General features: G+C 38.5%; 1 protein-coding gene across 4 annotated transcripts in view; it reads left to right on the forward strand.

The window, feature by feature from the left end:
• sh3pxd2b (SH3 and PX domains 2B) overlaps window positions 1-20876 on the forward strand; it is a 53324-nt gene extending 32448 nt beyond the window's left edge. Inside the window, exons 4-15 of one of the 4 annotated variants that reach the window (XM_073871042.1) lie at window positions 260-336; window positions 8171-8262; window positions 9000-9025; window positions 9229-9264; window positions 12153-12287; window positions 12368-12468; window positions 13151-13238; window positions 16807-16924; window positions 17001-17173; window positions 17374-17420; window positions 17849-17974; window positions 18057-20876. In XM_073871042.1, the coding sequence (XP_073727143.1) occupies window positions 260-336; window positions 8171-8262; window positions 9000-9025; window positions 9229-9264; window positions 12153-12287; window positions 12368-12468; window positions 13151-13238; window positions 16807-16924; window positions 17001-17173; window positions 17374-17420; window positions 17849-17974; window positions 18057-19535 (2498 nt within the window). In that variant the 3' untranslated portion in view covers window positions 19536-20876. Of the gene's footprint in view, window positions 1-259; window positions 337-8170; window positions 8263-8999; window positions 9026-9228; window positions 9265-12152; window positions 12288-12367; window positions 12470-13150; window positions 13239-16806; window positions 16925-17000; window positions 17174-17373; window positions 17421-17848; window positions 17975-18056 lie in introns of all 4 variants that reach the window. The other 3 variants (XM_073871043.1, XM_073871044.1, XM_073871046.1) reach the window with 3 other exon arrangements.

Consider the following 20876-nt stretch of genomic DNA (forward strand, 5'->3'; position numbering starts at 1 on the left):
TGGACTGTATGGTCAGCAAGCAGCAGGATATGAGTCATTAAACCATGTTTGAGTGCCGTTTGGTTTGTGTTATGGGCCACACGCACAAACTTACCAATGTTTGCTAAATGTCATGCTTGTGGTCTTTTAACGTGATTTAAACATGAAGGGACATTCCCAAAACTTTCCCAAACTTCTCTTGAATAACACTGAGAAATGCTGATGAACTGAAGGAGGTGACATATGTTTATCATAATCATGTCATTTCATTTCTTTACAGGCAAGATTCTGTTCAGAAGAAGTCACATCAGAGATGTGGCCATGAAACGCCTGAAACCCATCAATGAGTACTGCGGGGTAAGTCTCATCATCTCATCTTCTTCTGTGTGAAAGACCAAGAGCTTAACATGGATGAAACAAACAAACAAAAACATAAACGCCTTTTATATTTGAAGTGCTCTCTAAAGCTTAACAGTATAAAACCTTTCCTCTTCAGTCTCATTCATGTCAGACATTAGATGACATTGGTCCTTGTGTCTCATTTAAAGACCTGATGTGATGTTTTAGTCTCAGATGAGATACAGTAGGAATGCCTTATAAATGCTCAGATGAACAAATTCCCATTTATACGAGCTGCACTTGGATTTTTCCTAAACTTCCGTATTGATTTTGTGAAGGTTTTTCTCTGTGTGGCCTGAAATGTTTTGTACCACCAAAGGGTTAAAAGGGAAAAAGCTGGCATTTATATTTTGGCAGTGTCATGTGTGTTTTAGGGCTGGGGTTTGAAGCTGTGCTGAGTTAGCTTGTGTCAGCACATCACGGCGTAGGTTGACTCTTTAAAGGCATGTTTCTCTAGAAAACCACTTTTAAGGAGCTTGAAGTATTTTGTACATGTGCGAGTGGGCGTGAAGGATCTGAGACCTTTCTGTGCGGATTTTCAATCCAAAAATTACAAGTTAAAGTCATTGAGGTTGCAGTCGTTCATCACATTACACTCCTCAGACTCCTTGACAAGTTTTTGTGTTTCCTGTGTTTCTAATACCATTAAACTCTCCCAATATTTGTTTACTTCCTTGAGTATAGCTGGTGTTTAGCTGGTGTCTGACGTGTGTTTAAATGAAGATGATGAAATACGTTATTTCTTTCCTCTTGATAAGTGGATTTATTTCCAGAATGAAATGAAATATAATACTGCAACTTATAAAGAGTCCTTGAAAATTATAGTTCTTTGTCCCAAGTCATGGCTAGACGCGCCCCATTGACATGTTGACCCGGTGACCCGGTGGTGACACGGTCAATGACTGTTTCCGCATACACCCGCTACGCTTCCAGGTATGCGTCACTGCACCACCTTAAATAGATAATATGACTGCTTCCAATAGAGGGTATGCATTGACGTCACTTTTCCATGTGACCACGCGAGAGCTCGCCCGGTTGAGTGGCAAAAAGTGCAACAAAATGGCTGGTTTTTATAGGGGCTGCTGCGAAAATGCCAGTAAAACTGACTATTATCAGCTTAAATTAAATTTAGTTGGACTTGATAGCAGAGGTGGACAATACTTAGTTACATGAGTTACATTTTCCAAGCATCTGTGCTTTATTAGGATGTTTGTATTGGGAAAAGTTTTACTTCACTACATTCTAAAGCATATAATCATACTGTGTATTCTTTAATATTGCATATTAACATTTATTTAATTCCTAGTTACATTAAAATTGTGTACTCTTACTTGAGTAAAAGTAGGTTAATGTACTTAAACCTAAAACAAACACATGTATTTATGAAATGTAATAGAATAAAAATTATGATAATATGTTTTGGAATATATGTTTTCCAGAAAAAAACACGGATAAAATACAAATACTTGAAAAATACTTTTAAGTAGAAAGTAAAACCTCTTCTTGATAGTGACCCTAGCAACTTATTAATCCACCTGTGGTCTGTGGACGTGGCATGGACGCTCTATGTATTCCTCCTTTCTGTATTTTTTGGCAGTCTGTAAAACGATAGCTCTGAATACTTGTTAATCTGTTAGTACAGTCTATCGCACAACAGCTTTTTTTTTCATTTTGACGCGTTTTCACCGTGTTTTCGCCGAAGTCACGCTGTATTCAACTGCTGCCGCTCTGTCTTTTGCCACTCAGTGTGTGCGTAACCGCAGTCCCTCTCGCAGACGGTGATGTCATATACATTCCCTCTATAGAGGGAAACCCATGCACACTAACACAACACAAATTCAGGATAATTAAAGGAGACATTTCACAAGACTTTTTAAATATGTCAAATAAATCTTTGATGTCCCCAGGATACATATTTGAAGTTTTTGCTCAAAATACCATATAGGTAATTTATTGTGGCATGTTAAAATAGGCACTTTATGGGTCTGAGCAAAATGCACCGTTTTTGTGTGTATCCCTTTAAATCCAAATGAGCTGCTTAGGTGGGCAGAGTCTCAAGCGATTGCGCTGTAGACAAGGCATTGCATTCTCTCACGAAAGAAGTTAGTAACGATGTTCAGCATTATATATTTGAACAAGTTTAAAAAGTCAATCATCTGTTTTATGCATACTAAATACATGTTAATCAGCAGATGGGGAACATTGTGGAATAAAAATAAAGACTTTTAGGTCTCATAGTGTTTTAAACAGGCACAATGATTTTCAGCATGTTACAATAAAATACACGTCCACAAACACTCAGAAGTTTACTTTTTGACCAAACCACACGAGCACATTTAAATGATTTGTAATAAAACAACACGTCTAATGCTTAAACTTTAGAGAAACAGATCAAATGACATGTTTAAGTTTATCGTGTACACATATTGAACACATTCGCGTTTCTGTCAGTCTCTCACAATCTTGTAACTTCTCGTATTCATTTGAAACTTGAGAGAAACATTAAACAACATATTTACTTATTGTGTATGATAGTGAACACATGTTGTTCTCTCACTCTGTCTCGTGTTCATTCATATAAACTTCAGAGAAACATATTAAACAACATGTATTGATGAAAGTGAACCGTCGCTTTGCTCTCTCTCTCATTTGTTCGCTCACTCGCTCTCTCTCACTCACTAAGGTAACGTTAATCCTCATCTTCAACCTTTAGAAAGACCATTAAAACTACAAGTTATAAGATTGTAGGCTCCTGTTTGTGTTTGATGGAATACAAACGCGTCGTGCTGTCAGTCATTCTTTCTCTCTGTCTATCACACTCGTGAGGCCGCGTCATGGTTGGATAGCGCAGATGAAGGGGCGGTATCATTATAAGAAGATCCCCTTACTACGTCATGGGGGGAGCGAAATCCGAATGACCTATTTATTCACATACTTGCAGAAAGAGCCTTACCAAAACAAAGTTACAGGGTTGCTATTTTTCATGTTTTCTGGGTTGGTAGAAGCACTGGGGAACCGATTATAGCACTAAAACATGGAAAAAGTCTGATTTTCATGGAATGTCCCCTTTAATATAAAATAAGTATATAGTTTCAACTTAAATGTATCACGATACATTTAGAAGTCTTATAATAAACCAAATTAAATGAATGGCTCTTATACGTGACTGTTGTCTTTCATAAACTCACATCACTTATACCGTATTTTTCTGTCTATAAGCCGCGTTTTTTTATAACTTGGCTGGTGCTGCATCTTATAGTCAGGTGCTTGTAAGTCAGTATGAATTAATTTTGACATTTATGAGGCAAGAGACAACATTACCATCTACAGCCGCGAGAGTCCGCCATATGCTGCTTCTGTATTTATGTAATTCAATGAATTCAGTAATGTGGAATGATGAGTATGCAAACTTCACACTATTTGGCTTGTTTGGTTAATTTAGACTATTCAACCTTCCAGGTATTTATTGTTTTAATAACTGATAATGATAATATTACTTTAACGTACAGACATCTATTCTGCCTGCTGTACTGTGTGCTATTGTTTAGTTAAATAACTTGCTTTCCAGATTAAATGTCTGTTCTTCGGCTTGGATTCTGTGAAATACTTTTCTAAATAAACGCGACGTATAGTCCACTGTGACTTATAGACGGTTTCAGCAGTAACAACATAAACACGTGGCTTTCGTGGTCTTCACGTAACTTCCGGTAAACTCCGCAAAGAATAAATAACAACAAAGTCCTTTTAAAGTAGTTTATTTATATAACAAGCAAAATAAACAACACGTAGATTACATAGGAACCCAAAACATTTGTTATTTTCGACGAGGTATTTGTTTAAGAGTTCAGTTTCAGCAACTAGTCAGACCATTAAACAAACAGAAAACGTAAGTAAAGTTCGGACCAGACGCTTATCGTGTCACCACACGTGCGCCTGATGAAACCGTCTATATATGTTATTTAGTCTTAATGATGCATTTTTGAATGATGCGGCTTAAACTCCGGTGCGGCTTATAGTCCGGAAAATACAGTACTATAGTGACTGAGCTCTTCATGTGCTAGAGTCTGGGGTTAAAGATCAAAAACACTTTAAGACAAGAAATCAGATCTATCAGGCGTATGTAAATAGGGTTTTGAAAAAAAATCATATCTGGGTAATACCTAGGATTTTGCCAATAACGATAACAGACAACTTTTTTAAAATTCCTTCAAAACTGTGTTTTTAAAAGACGTATGTTATTCAAGCTCCCTCCTACAACATATTAATATGATTGAGGTTAATGTTGGTGATATTAACCAAACAGAAAGGTCTTTATGTTTGAAATAGTACTAAACAGTAGCGTACTTAACGAAAAAATAACATTGTAAGTCAGAAAATGCAAACTTTCATCAAACACAGCATTTGATTGGTTGAAGTATTAACAATTATTATGACCTTGATTATTACAAGCCATACATACAATGCAGCCAAGTGCGTTGCTGCATCATGCTCTGAATTCGCATGCAAATTGATTTTGTGGGCACTGAAGGCTTCTTTTTAAAAAAAAAGCAAGTGATAGACTTGATTATATAATTTTGCACATCATTAAAGCAACAACAACAATATTATTGCAAAAAATATTTCTTGCACACCCCTAAATGTTTTCTTTTCTAGCTGGGCATCACCATAATGACTTTACCTTCTATTGAAATGGTGAGGAGGTCTTTAAGTTACATGTATGTATGTATGATACTTGCTTGTGTTTAATTTTTATTTAATTTGTTTTCTGTTTCATATAATATTTCTAAAAATAGCTTATAGCTTAAGTACATAGGCCATTATTTACTGTGGAGGACATACATCCAACTCTCTCTCTCTCTCTCTGTGTGTGTGCTGCTCGCTCGCTCGCTCTTACATAGACACACATAAAACAATCAAGGTAATGGAGGTCAGTAGAGAGCAGTAATAAAGTGCATTAGCCGAAATTGTCCTGCGTGTCTTCAGGGAATACTAATGAGTGAGGAGATCAGCTGCTGTGTCTCAGACGTCATGTTGTGTCCGTGAATAAGATCCATATCCATCCATCATTACACAAATCCAATACTAAGAGCTAGAACAGACAGCATTCATCTCGTCTTAACAAAACAAGCAAGAATAAAAACACTCATTTCATGAAGAAAACTGAGTGCAGGTCAGTGACGTGTCTATTGATGAGTCAAAACTAGATGTGAATAATTGGCTCTAGACTGCAATGCTGCTATTTTAAAGGCACCTTGAGCAGTTAAACCTCCTCTATTAAAATTCTGTGCTGTGACCTCCTTCTGAAGGACATGAAGTAAGCACTCAGCTTTATTAGTATAAATGCTCCTCTGCCAAAATAAACAAGAGTACGAGAGGAACATTCTGTGTTAGCTGACAGAGAAAAACACATTTGAGTGATTAAAGGCCACGATGCACCAAACAGCCTGTGGTGTCACCTCATGTCACCCGTGTCCGCTCCAAACATTTCAGCTTGGACACATCACAAAGACTTCAGCTAACAGCCAATCAGCACGTCTGCATGAGAGGAAATAACGCTTCTGTACCAGCAGGTGTCAGTAGTCTGTAGTTATCAAACTGTGGTCATACAAACCATAAACAAAGCTGCACTTGTTTACCATCTCACTCACCACCGCAGACAGATTCCTATAGCTTAAGTCTGTTTTTTTATTTCTCATGCAACAGCCGCTGATTCAAGCTGAAAATCTCCTGACTATGCAGGACACGCCACAAAGTCTAGACCAGCAGATGCTCAAAGACCCTTTCAGTTTTTAAGGCGGACACCTCTAAACAGTTTTCCCCGTCAGCACATATTTAAAGTCTTCATACATTTACATTGCCGGTGACCAGCATCAGCAGCATGATATGAGCTTCTGGTGACATGATCGACTGTAATCGTTGGTGACGGATAGTGGGCGTATCCAGTGATGAGAGAAAAGTTTAATTATGCAAATGATGCACGACTTTCCAATGGGACTGAAGTCAGTCGCATGGTTTGTTTTTTGATGTTCACAACCGTTACCATGACAAACAGAAATAGGAACGCCTCCTGATGTCATAATAGCAATAAAGTGACTGACTGGAGGTCATCAGGTCGCTGTACTCTCACGTATCACATGACTGTGTATTAGGCACACTCTGTTACGTCTCTTTAAAGATAAATCAGTGACAATGTGTACATTTTCTTTAATATGTATATTAGAGCGACAATAAAGAGTCTCAGATACTTTATATATATAAATTATATGTGACCCAGTGTAAATAAATCATACACCGCAAGAAAATTATTTCTTAGTGTTTTAATCTTGTTTTTCAGTATGAGTATCCAAAATAAATCTTGATGTATTTACTTGAGAATCAAAATGACCCAAGATATTAAGTTTTTGCTTAAAGTTTTTATTGTTTATATGCCTATGTGGTGTTTTTAATATGCTTTAAGACAAACCATGTGCTAATTGGGATATTTATATCTATGGTCCGAGCTGTGCGAGGCAGGGATTTGCATATTCATAGATCCGTGTATACTGAATGAATATAATGAAAGATATAACAAATGATATTGCTGGGATCACCTTTGGAGCAATTTTTTTGGGGGGGCCGACTGATTTAAGCTGATAAAAGAGCAACTTTGACTAGTTACAACCGAGGTATGCAGCAAAGCATTTGTGAAGCCACAACACGCACATCCTTGAGGCGGATGGGCTACAACAGCAGAAGACCCCACCGGGTACCACTCATCTCCACTACAAATAGGATAAAGAGCCTACAATTTGCACAAGCTCACTAAAATTAGACAGTTGAAGACTGGACAAATGTTGCCTAATCTGATGAGTCTTGATTTCTGTTGAAACATTCAGATGGTAGAGTCAGAATTTGGCGTAAACAGAATGAGAACATGAATCCATCATGCCATGTTACCACTGTGCAGGCTGGTGGTGGTGTAATAATGGTGTGGGGGATGTTTTCTTGGCACAATTTAGGCCCCTTAGTGCCAGTTGGGCATCGTTTAAATTCCACAGCCTACCTGAGCATTGTTTCTGACCATGTTCATCCCTTTATGACCACCATGTACACATCCTCTGATGGCTACTTCAAGCAGGATAATGCACCATGTCACAAAGCTCGAATCATTTCAAATTGGTTTCTTGAACATGACAATGAGTTCACTGTACTAAAATGGCCCCCACAGTCACCAGATCTCAAACCAATAGAGCATCTTTGGGATGTGATGAAACGGGAGCTTCGTGCCCTGGATGTGCATCCCACAAATCTCCATCAACTGCAAGATGCTATCCTATCAATATGGGCTAACATTTCTAAAAAATGCTTTTAGCACCTTGTTGAATCAATGCCATGTAGAATTAAAGCAGTTCTGAAGAGGAAAGGGGGTAAAACACAGTATTAGTATGGTGTTCCTAATAATCCTTTAGGTGAGTGTATGAAATGAGAGATGACACTGTTGGAAAGCTCATCTTCCATAAGATAAAATGACTTCAGGTATCCAGCACTATTGTTGTAGCTGCAACAAGAACAGCATATTTACGCAGTCAATGACATGTAAACAATTGCAAAAGCAATATTAGTATAAAATATTTTATTAGTTAATAAAATATTGTTTTTGTCCGGTAAAGTTATAGTTATTGTGAAATTGTAAACGACCCTTAAGTTATTCATTATATTCAGTGTACAGAATTTGTAAATTGTAAATGATTCATGAAAGTTTTATACTGACAGCTTGTATTTCTGAATATGTGTGTGTTTATGTCTCTGTCAGGCTCTGATCCAGCTGCCGGTCTACATTTCTCAGTGTGAGGAGGTCCGTGTGTTTTTTGAGACCCGTCCCGAAGACCTGAACCCACCCAAAGAGTATGTGTAGAAACTGATGATTCATTTCTGAATGAGTGGTTTATCTTCGCAGCGATTCAGTATTCAGTCGTATATGACAAGAGTTTGTTTCAGAAGCTACTCGTTTTTGGGTTTATATAAAACCAACCGTTCACCCTCTGTGAACCATCTGTTTGTTTGCACAAGCGTGCTTGAGTTGGCACTCTTGTGTCCATCTGACCTTTAAATTCATCACTGCTAAATACAACCATAGCTCTTTAATAAAATCACCATTAGCTTTTACAGCCTGACAGAAAGACACTTTGCTATTTATTATTATAGTCATAAGGAATATATAAGGAGGGAGACATATATGAGCCGAAGCAAATGATGATGATGATGATGATGATGATGATGATGTCAGCAGTGCTTGTTTGTGGTCCATTATCCTTACAGAGATTATAAATGATTTTATCAGCTAAAGCCTTCAGTATGTCAGTAACACACGAGGATGAGGTTGATGTCAAACCTATCAGACACAATCCAGCTCGGACTCTGTAACTGAATCTGTTAGATGATGAAATGTGACATTTATTGCTTCAGTAATGTACAGCCGTGTGTTGTGCTGTGCACTAAAAAGCATAAATGGTCCTGAAATGGTTTCAAACCACTTCACTTTTGTTAAAAGTATTCACATTAAAGCATTGAACAGCAGATGCTTTTATCTGAAAACAGCTTCAGTGAAATAATATCTAACTGGTACGTCTTTATGTTTGCAGGGAACCCAGTGGAAAGAAGAAGTCAGGTAAGAGCATCGTGATGATCATTATATAAAAGTGAAATGAAAGGCACATGATGATCAGAGCTTTAGTTGACCGTGTTCATTGTGCGCCCTCTGGTGTTCATGACCTTCATGACACGTGAGATATTATATCAGCTGTGTGCCGTGGATGCCCTCATTGCTCTCGTCTCTAAACATTGACATCCTCCTGCTCTCATTTTCATCAGGCATTGTGGAGCGAGCGACTTCTTTCATTAAGAGAGGTAGTGACAGACACTTTGTTTTAGCAATGCTCTGGGTGTGCTCATTAGATGGTCAAGCTCATATAAGTCCTGTGTGATGTGCATGATGACCGTGTGCTGGTGCTGGTGGTGGGTTACAGGAGGACCAAGACGTTTTCATCTAGCATTTCATCATCATTAACTTATTATTATTATTATTATAATGGTGCTTATAAAGCAAATCTGAATATTATTTCACAAGGTAAAAGAGAGCAAATCAATATGTTCATGATATTGTGAAAGTAAAGAAAGATATTTCTCTATAAATATACTGAGCTCTCTTTCACCTTGTGATTTAAATGTTCACATCATTGTTTGAGGAACACAGAATCATTTCGGCATCCTCAGTGTCTTACCTGTCTGTGTGTTTTGACTAGATATAATCGCTTTGTCTGTGAATGATTTCAGCAGCGTTTCCATTGTCAGTCATAGTAAACCACATGCGTTCACCCCAAAATAAAAATACTCTTATACATAGGACTTTCTTTTATCTGTAGGACACAGTCAGAAATGTTAGCAATACAGTACTTGTCAATTCTGACAGACCTATTCAATTTGACATTTTGAATGAATATTTTTGGGTGATTTCTACTTTTAAGTTGCATAGATTATTATAATAAATAATTTTCAGACCTTCATACAGTATATGTGTATGGAGATGTATGATGATTCTCTGTTGAAGTCATTCACAGACGTGAGCAGCAGATATGAGTTTAGCTGGAGCACAAGCCGCTTCAATGATTTCCTAGCGATCACTAAACTAATCCGTGTGTGCTGCATCGGTGTGATTTATACCATCAACTACGGTTTAGCTTCTAATATTTAATGTGCTTTGTAGTATAATTAATAAGATGATTTACTGTAGCAGTGTTGTGGCCTTTCATCCCTTCAGATCAATCACTTTATTCAGTCCACCGCCATGTTGAATTCAAAACGATGCTGTGATGGATGGACGTCCTTATTGTTTTGGATCAGGATGCTGGTCATACATCGTTTTACAATATTCTACAGTACAAAGAACCTCGGAAATCATGATTGTTGAGGTGAGAGGGGACATGTGACCTAATTTTGGGAAGAGAATGGCACATTGTGTACATAGTATCTGGGTGATTCTCGCGAAATTAGACTTATGAGGTGTCATGAAACTTTTTGATAAAAAAGTAAATGCAAAGTAAGAGTATCCAAATAAGAAGCATGCAGTCACAAACATCTCTTCATGTACTATTATGCACATGATTTCAAATGACATCATAGAAACCAATTTTGTTTTTAAGGGGAACATTTTCATTACCATAACGTGTCTGGATTTGGGTTCTTTGACATTGAAATATTTATAATTAAAAAATCTAAAAAATAAAAGCTTCAGTGCATGTTATACTATAAACATTTACAGTAAAGAAACATGTGGTATTTGGTGATCATTGATAAATGTAGAGACAATAATAAGGAAAATAAATGTCTCCAAGACCAATTTTCTCATCCTCCGCAACAATTTTCAATCTTTGTTTAAGCCCTCGAGGAACTAACATTTTCAAAAAAAAAAAAAAAGATGGAAGGGACATAATTGACTGTGACACTCAAGATGGCCACCAGGTTAGGAGTTCCTTTTTTTCTCTCCAGATAAAAGTTGAAATTTTGTTTGTCATAGTACCTAGAAAACGTTTTAGTTCTCATTACCGAAACATGAGTTTGTAAATGCATATATTTAATGTAATATCATGTTGCGGTAATGATAATTTTTTATAATGATAATCTAAAAAACGTAAATAATTGTATAAGAAATATTTTTTAAATCCTCTAAAAATAATGGTTATAGTAAGTTCAGATCTTAATCTTATATGTGCAAAAAATTGGCTTCAATGGCTTTTTAAAAAAATCTGATGCCGGACACCTTTTAAGTCTGGATTTCGTGAAAATCGTCCATCTGTTTTGTAATTAGCCTGTTGGCTAATCATAAATTTTTAATGTTGGGAGCATGCCTACTTTTCTTTAAAACACTAATATAGTCCTATAACTAAGTTCATATCTCCAATTCATACAGATTACAAAAAACGCAAGGCATGAATACATTTCTCTGTTTAGTTTTTTATGCACATTGACTAGAATCAACACAAGCTAAATAACATTTGTTGTACACAACTTTGGGGTTTCATATGGGGTTTTACATTTAACAATACTTGCACAATGAACTATCACATAGCCAAGTCAATCACAAGTTAATAAGTCTTTAAAAATATAACAGAGAAAATACATGGGACATACTCTTATGATCTATACAAACTGAAAATGTATACATAGTTGTTGTCATAAAATATTGTATTGGTGTTTTGAGGTGGGGTGGGCATGCTTACAACACGAGAAGTTGGCGATTCGCCAGCAGGCTTATATCCAAAACAGATATTATGTACACAATGTGCTGTTCTCATCTCAAATTAGGCAACCCTGTATCGCGCAAATGCGTGACTGTTTCACGTGTGGACCAACGTGAAACGTGAAAGTGACACAAACAGAAAACGTGACATGCTCACGTTCAAACCCGGCAAAACGTGACATTTTCACGTTGGTCCATACGTGAAATAGTCACGTATTTGCGTGATATTGGGTCTAATTAGGTCATATGTCCCTTCTTGTTTGAGCAGTCCATGATTTCTGAGGTTCTTTGTGGAGATGTGTGGGATGATGTGTTTTCTGTGTTTTGATGGCTGGGTGACCGGCATCCTGGTACAAACAATAGGTTTAAAGCACACGCTCTGGACGTCCAGCCCAGACAGCATCAAAATCAACATGGCGGCGGACTGATTAATGCGTATTATTGTCTTCTGGATTGTCCTGTGGTGATTGGATGTAACATGTCCACTGTGTCACTTCAGGAGGAGACTCGTCGTCGGCTGACCCGCTGCTCTTGGATCAGTATGTGGCTGTCACGGACTATGAGAAACAGGAAAGCTCTGAGATCAGTCTGTATGTGGGCCAGGTGGTGGAGGTGATTGAGAAGAACGAGTCCGGTAAGATCTTAACACAATGCTCACTGACTCTAAACCTGTAGACTGATATTGAAGGCGTTTGGTGAATGGTTTCGTCACAGGTTGGTGGTTTGTAAGTACAGAGGACGCTCAGGGTTGGGTACCGGCCACATGTCTGGAAGCTCAAGATGACCCCGATGAGTTCTCAATGCCCGCGGACGAAGGTAAATATCCAGCTCTTCATCAAACCTCTTTCACCTTCATCACATCAAATACATAAAACAGCTTAAAATAAAAAGTGCTGATGTATTCATCTATACTCGTTCAGCCATTTCCTTAACGAGTGTAAAGAAACATTGTTCTGTTGGTTTATTTGAATACCCCAACATGTCAACCTCAGGTTAAAGCAGTGCTTACCCCTTTGTCTGACCAGTGACAGATAAGGGCAGTGTTTGCTTAAGGCAAGCATCACTATTACTGTACATATGAAAAAAAACACCCTAGATTAAAAAATTCCCCAAATTAAGTTCCCATGGAAATTTACCAGAAACTTTCCTCACCTTGCAACCTTAATAACAACAGATGAAAAATCACATCACATACAGTTGTTAAAAACAACGGCACTATCATTGTGCTGGACAGGCAAGTATCTTATGTGTTATTTTCATAAAATGTTGAAATCATCTTGTTGCAGAGTTGAGCCATTTTATCTTTCAAGAAACTTTAATGTGGTAGCAGTCAAAAGGTTTGATTTCAGTATTAGGTGTAGCTTTCCCACATCACTAACATTCACATTGTCATAGGCAATTTGTGTGTTTGTGATGGTATGGTATACAACATTAGATATCCATTGTAAATAGACCTGAAGATTATTTTCACACATGTGTGTCTGCTTGCTCTCCGCTGGAGTGTGCCGGAGATTCTGGTCACTGCCGAGACGCGTCACTCGCAGACGTACTTTAGGAGATCTGTTCACAACGGGCTTCAGTCGAGGTGGAGAGGACGCTCTGTTTCATGACTGTGATCTTTACTCACCCCGCACGTATGATCTGCTGTATGCATGACGACAACAGCATGACTCTTTTGCATTATATACCTCAGGGATAATGTACAGCCAGCCGCTTGTTTTTGCAGGATTAGTCCTGATAGAGTTATGATCCTGACACAAAGAAGAGAATAACAACCGGCTGGCTGTGCATGATCATGTTTATTACACAGCTGTAACATGCTATCATGCTAACACAGTGAAAATAGGTATGAAAAATATTGATTTGATAGATTTGAGTAGCAAATGTGGATTTTTCCTACACAAGGAGAAATCATTTCCTAACGGCTTTAAGCCAAGTCATGGCATGTCAAGCTCAAACAGGGGTGGGCTTCCCAAAAGCATTGTTAGCCAACTACTGTCGTAAGTTTCGTCGTTACTGACAAAGTTCAACGTTTTGGTGTTTCCCAACGACAGTTTGGTGTGGTTAGAAGCATAGTTCTTTGTTATTATAATATTTAGACATACCTTGATCATGCTTTTGAACAAAATAAGCTAAAACGTGTAGTGCATTCTATATCCATCATTCTACATATATACAAAGTCCATTTTACGTCTTTAAGTTTGTAAACTGAAGTAAGCGCTGTATTTGAAAACTGTGCATGTGCGCAGATCTACAAGCTTTAAAGTCGCAATGAAATTAAAATGAAAAACTGTAATTTGTTTTGTAATATTGTGGTATTTTTTTACAAATGATTATTATTATTTTCATATCCTGGGAAAACCCAGACAACTTCCGGCAAATTTAGATTTGCTCTCTGCAAGTAGTCTGGCAAAGAGACCATTCAAGCCCATTTCTAATCCGTCGAAATCGTGGCACCAATCAGAAACGTTGGGGCGGGCTTTACGCGACGGTGAAGCAGATTTTGTACAATACAAAGATGGATGCCGTCGTGGATCATCACTCGTTCGAATCAGCTATCACATCTGTTTCAAGCAATTTAAACTTTTCCTTTTCGTTAAAAGCAGAGCAAAGAACAACACTCGAAGCCTTCATATCTAAAAAAAAGATGTTATCGCTGTCTTACCGACTGGATCCGGCAAAAGTCTGATATAACTCTGCATATGTCATCTCCTTCATCGATGTGATTGGTTTTAGGTCTATCCAATTGGACACAGAGGCATTTGAGCGACATCTGTTGGTGACGCCCCTTTGGAAATGATTTGTCTATGAAGCTTTGCCAGAACATAACTCAGTTACTACTGAGAATGGTCTGGTTTTAACCAGGCTAAAACCTTCATAATCTTTAATCAAAACTGTAAATCTCCTCCCCTCCTCAAAACCATCTCTCTTTACTTCTGGTCATATGGTATGGCAAGTGGGCAGTGTCCGGGAACAGACTGCAGCGACTAGCAATTAGCAACACAACCCAACTTCAAACGATCCAATCAGTTCCTCAAATTCAAGTCCAGGCCTGCCTTATTTAATTTAAGAAGCGGTTTTACTCGGATATACGTCACCACAAGGAATAAAGACAATTGCCACTTTTTAAGACCCTGAGGAATCCCTAGGAGGAATGATGTAGGATGGAACTTGCGCATGACTTAAATATCTTGAAATAAAACAGCAGAGAACTAAATCACAATAACTAAATCAATCTTCTGATGCAATGTACGTTATTTACAGCAATAATCTGACATTAATTTGATTTGCACAGATTAATTAGTACTTCACCTCCCATCATCAACTATGTTGTCGAACCAACATGGTTCAAACGATGAATGTGCGACAAAGTTACTATGCTTTCGGGAAGGTAGTCTTGACAAGGTAGTTTGTTTCTCCAACTATGGATCTTAATATGGTGGTTCAGCAGTGAGTTACATCGTTGTTTGGGAAACACACCCCAGGACCATCATCCAGTTTGTTAATAAAATCTCATGTATGTTATTAATTTTACTTTGCACATTTATTTAACTGCACTTGTCAAGATGAGGCTGTGTCATTAACTTCAGATGGATGTTGTTTGGGAATAATACATCTGGGAATGTCACCACTGACCAATCAGAATCAAGCATTCCAGAGCGCTGTGTAATAATCAGTCTTCTTTTTGTTGAATTGTATGCATGTTTTTATTTTTATGTTTATGAAAAGAACTGCACATGTCATAAAGAGTTTATTCTTCAGTGAGTGTGATGCTATATAACGCATGTTTCCCTCTTTCATGTCCTGAACATTATTCATCTTGAAAATCCTTCATATTATTAAGATGAGGAGATGTATGTGTTGACTTGTTGTTTCAGTGCTTTCTTTAGCTGTCTGATGGTTGTTTGTGAAAGACTGTGCACTTCTATAAAGTATATTAGAAAATTAAACTAAATGCAACTGACAAAAGTGCTAATGCTAACGTTTTTATGATGTCATATACGTTTTACACATTAGACATAAAAATGTATTCTAGTACTGAATTGGTTAATATTCCCATAAGAGTCTGTCAGTGTTGTGTGAGTGAATATTACAGTAAAGTTTATCTGAAGATCTGTAAAGGAATCTGATGAAATGAAATGAATGTTTGTTGCAGGCATAGAATTGCTATGAACAAACAAACAACAGTGTTCCCACGGGTCCTTGAAATCCTTGAAAGTTTGTGAATCTGGGGGAAAATTCAAGGCCCTGAAAAGTTTTTGAAAATATACATACATAGATACAGATCATTGAAAGTGCTTGAAATCTATTTTATGCAAGAAGTTTTCTAGAAAAAAATCCATATTATTCCCTGTGTAGTGTAGGATAATATCATAAAAATTCTAGATTTTTAAGCACTCGTGCTAAACTGTTCGCTTTAAATGCTTACATCTTCTGTATGCGAATGTTGATTCATACTAAAATGCTTTTTTGTATAGTTGTGTTTGACAAATGAAAACGTCTCGTTTGTAACTGTTGTTCACTGAGAAGGGAACGAAACGCTGCGTCTCTACTACCTGCGTCCCTGTAACGTCGTCTTTGGCAACCCTGTCTTTGTCATTAAGCCTCATCATTGGTTGAATTTGATATACACATTCAGACGCACTTGGAGGCGTCCCCAAAGTGTCACCGCACTGATGCAGCACAAGTTCCCTCGAAAAAGGAACTTTAACAGTGTATCTATACTATATAGATACAATGAACTATATACAATGTGTCCCCCCATTTAATCCTTGAATTTGAGGGTATTGGACCTGGAAAGTCCTTGAAAGGTCCCTGAATTTGAAGTTAACTTAGGTGTGGGAACCCTTAAACAAAGCATTTAAAGCTGTTGTTGCCACATACAGTAATGGGTTTAGATTGTGATTTTGTATAGACCTTTATACAGTATGAGTTACAGTTATCATCAGATCCTCATAAAAACCAAAGATCAAATCAAACCAGCAGCACTTTCAATGAATACTGTATCACACTATATTTACCACTGCATGAGTTTGTTGTAAGCACAGATCATCTTTTATTTATATGCTCGAATGAAAAAAAAAACAGAAATAAAACATACAGCTACATATGCGCCAGTGGTTGATTTAATTCTGAATCTTTGATGTTGACAGAGGAGAAGTACACAGCGATCTATCCATACGCTGCACGTGATGAAGATGAGATCGATTTAGAGAGAGGCATGACTGTTGAAGTCATTCAGAAAAACTTAGAAGGCTGGTGGAAAATCAGGTAAAAACTAACACACAAATCCTCTAAAGATGAAAGACAATCGATATCTGAACATCATCTCTGTTGCTTGTCTCAGGTATGAAGGTAAAGAAGGCTGGGCGCCGGCGTCCTATCTAAAGAAATCTGACGTGTTGGGTCAGAAGATGTCAGCCGGTGGTCCGGTTCACGCCAGCGCTAATGATCTGGACACGGCTGGAAAACAGCACAACCAGAGAGACAGATTCACACCGCTAACAGAGACTAAACACAGTAAGATCATCTTTAACATACTTTTACATCAATATAAAGACATTAAATATGGAGAAATAAGATTGATTTCTATAAACAAACAGCTTTACAGAAAATACATTTCAGAAGAAACAATATAGAGAAGTGATGAAGTAAAAGGGAAGATATTCAGTGTTTAGCAATCAGAAGCAGGTTTGAACTCTTCACTGATCTCTTGACAGAAGCAGGCTCACGACAGAGACCTCCACCACGTCGAGACCTCACTATAGTAAGACTCATTCTTTTTTTAACAATTGCATTGGTTTTCTTCTGAAGCAGGGGGTTTTAAACTCGTGAAAAATTATCTGACACAAAAAACTTTTCATTACCTTTTAAATTGTGCAAATTGACACTGCAAATTAAAAATACAGCCAAAAAAAAGTGTTTACTTAAAGATCTGACATGTGCTGCCTTTACATTCATCCTGCTTCCCACTACTGCTGTTGTAATCAGGTTAAGGTGCTTTGGAGCATACCAACTTTATTCTGTGTAAAATGCATGCATGACACAGTTACAGGTGTACAAAGAGAACAACAACAACTATCAGAATTTTCTCAGAGTTATAATAACAACATGAGGAATCAGGAATCTGATGTTGGGAACTCTCTTTTATTTGCTTATCTTGCTTAACTTAATGGTCTTTAATTGCTTGCACAGCCACGAGGAGTGAATCTTCCTAAACCTCCAGTGCCCCCACAAGTAGAGGAGGAATATTACACTATAGCTGACTTTCAGACCACCATCCCTGACGGTATTAGCTTCCAGGCCGGAGTCAAAGTTGAGGTCATTGAATTTCAGTCACATTTCAGATGAATGCATCCATCTTCAACACATGGATCTCAACATTTTTTTCCCATACGTCCAGGTCATTGAAAAGAACTCGAGCGGTTGGTGGTACATTCAGATAGACAGTAAGGAGGGCTGGGCTCCGGTCACGTTCATAGATAAATACAAGAAGACCAGTAACGCCTCTAGGCCTAACTTTTTGGCCCCGCTGCCTGGTGAGATGGCTCAACTTAAACTTGAAGACACCGTGAGCAATAACGACAACTCGGAAGATAGTTGGTCCAAGCCCCTGCCAGAGGAACCCTCATCCAACTCAGATTTTTCAAGCCGCCCCAAGCCGAGAGAATGGAAGTCCAATGCGGTCAAGAGCAGCTCCCCTTTTTCTGGGCCCTTACCCCCACCTCCATCCTCACCCACGGCCGAAGAGAAGCCAGCCTTACCGCCCAGGAGAGAATCCATCAACAAGAGTCTGGAACTAGAGGACAAACCAAGAGCAAACCTAGACCTGGCCAAACCTCTCCCACCCAAACCACCAGCCCCAGGGGTCATCGTCCCACTGGTAGCACCAAAAGCGCCTCCCGTCAAACCTGACAAACCCCCGGAGCTAAAGAAAGAGGAGAAGAACAAGCAACTGTACCTGCGCAACGAGATGGGCTTGGAGTGCGGCCACAAAATTTCGGCCAAAGAGGTGAAAAAGTTTAACCTGAAGCATGTGCCGAAGCAGCCTCCCAAACCCAAGCCAGATTCGCGCGACGAGAAACCGGAGTGTGTCGTCCCAGCTCCGGCCCCATTTCTAAAACCGAAGCCGGTCGTCAGACCGAAGCCTACCCCTGCGGCCAAACCGGAGCCTTTAGCCAAGAGTGAGCTGGATATCACAAACCTGAGAAGTAAACTTCGCCCGTCCAAGCCTTTGGAGCATGGCAGCAACCAGAGTGATCCCGGTCAACAGAACGACGCCTCATCCGATGCACCCGCTATCCCCCCGAACAATGGACGATCGAACGAAGAGGCAAAATTCCCATTGAAACAACAAAACGGGCACGAGCCGTCAGCGATGTCGAAACCGCCAATGAAGGAGCCACCACTAAGGCCCTCTGTGGCTCCTAGAAGACCTCCTCCACCGAAGAAGAGTTCTGAACCAGCCAGTCCAACGGACACCAGGACTCCAGAGAAAGACTTTCAGGAGTCCAAACCAACCGCCCCTCCTCAAATCAGACCCCCACCGCCCAAAACCAAAGCCTTCGCTCTTCCAGCTTTAAAGGATGAAGCCAAGCCCAAAGTGCCTGTGCCTGTGCCACCCAAGCCTCTTATTAAAACCGAGAAACCGGGACCCCCAAAAGATAAACTGCCACCTCTCATCAAGGAGACGGCCAAAGAGGAGCTCTTCCTGGCCGTGGCCGACTTTGACGGAGACGAGCAGACGCCTGGCTTCAAAGAGGGCGCCGTTTTTGAAGTGCTGGAGAAGCAGGGCAGTGGCTGGTGGTTTTGTAAAAGTGTCAGTCGTGAGCCAATGATGGAGGGCTGGATCCCTTCAAATTACCTGACCAAGAAACCTTAGGTACTCTGACACAAACCTTATTTAATTAACAGCTTTTATTTATGGGTACCTTTTTTATCACATTCCATCCTTTTTTTTATGTTACCTAACCGTTCTTGTGTTAACCAAACCTTTACCTATATACAGTATATATATGTATGTGTGTATCGCTGAGGGTTTAAATGACTAGCAATATATAACTGACCTTTCACTGCTCAGTACTCGCAGCGTTTTGCAAGCAGGTATATCAGCTTAATTCTGTATTACTCGTACTAGAAATCCTTACAAATATCAGATTAGAGCTCAAATAGCAGAAACAAAACCCAGAGACTTTTTTTAACACCTTGTAGTTTTAACACTTTATTAGGAATCATGTAGTCCTAACATTTGTGTTTCTTTTATTATATGCTTTTATGTGTTAACACTACAAACTTGACAAATCCTTTTATTTCTTTATTTATCAGCCTTTGCATAAAATAAGGACTATTGATTTTGTGTCCATTTGCACTTTTCAGATTTGCCATAGACATTGAGTTGGTAAGAGAAGGTGTCGAATAAGTAACAGACATGAGAAAATGGCTTTAAGGTTTAAAGTACGGTAACATTAGCCAACAATCATTCAAAATCTGAACCCCATTGTTTTTCTCTACCAGTGTCCAATTGTAAATAAGAGTGTATGGGTTTACATCCGAACCACAATCATATCTTCATTACTTTATATACAAGTATTGCCCAAAACTATTTTCATTACATGACAAAGGTGCTTAGTTTACAGTCAAATGTTTTCATGCTTGACTGGTTTCAAGCTTAGATTTCGATAGATGCGTTTATTATTAACGCTACAATTAAAAACGTGTAGTCATTGTTACTTTGTGTTTTAAAGTGTTTTTGTCGTCCATTTCTTTGGTAATCTGGATAGTGAATCAGTGTTAAATAGGTGCCTGGTGGGACTTGTTGACAATACTGGGAGCAGCAGAACTCTTTCTCTGGTTTTACACATCAACTCCTGGTTGCAGTCAAACACATCTGTGTCTCTGAATGAATGAATGAATGAAAGGTTATGAGAGGATAACTGCAGGTATATATCAATGTGTGCCATTCATTCATTCATCCACTGTATTTACAACGCGGCAATCATACACAGAAGAGGATCGTATGCAAGTGTATAAGGAAATTCACATTGGATATTCAAACGTTTTTCTGTTTGTGAACAAAAAGTTAAAGGAAATGATGACTGATCTGTTGACTATGTATTTTTTAAGCATTTGAGTTGTGACGCTTGTTTTGCGTGATTATATTTTATGTTTTGACTCATCTTTTTTACTTGATGTAAACCAAATAAACATTTCAAATTGACAAAAA

Source organism: Misgurnus anguillicaudatus, chromosome 9 (genome assembly GCF_027580225.2).
Source record: "Misgurnus anguillicaudatus chromosome 9, ASM2758022v2, whole genome shotgun sequence".
Taxonomy (NCBI): Eukaryota; Metazoa; Chordata; class Actinopteri; order Cypriniformes; family Cobitidae; genus Misgurnus; species Misgurnus anguillicaudatus.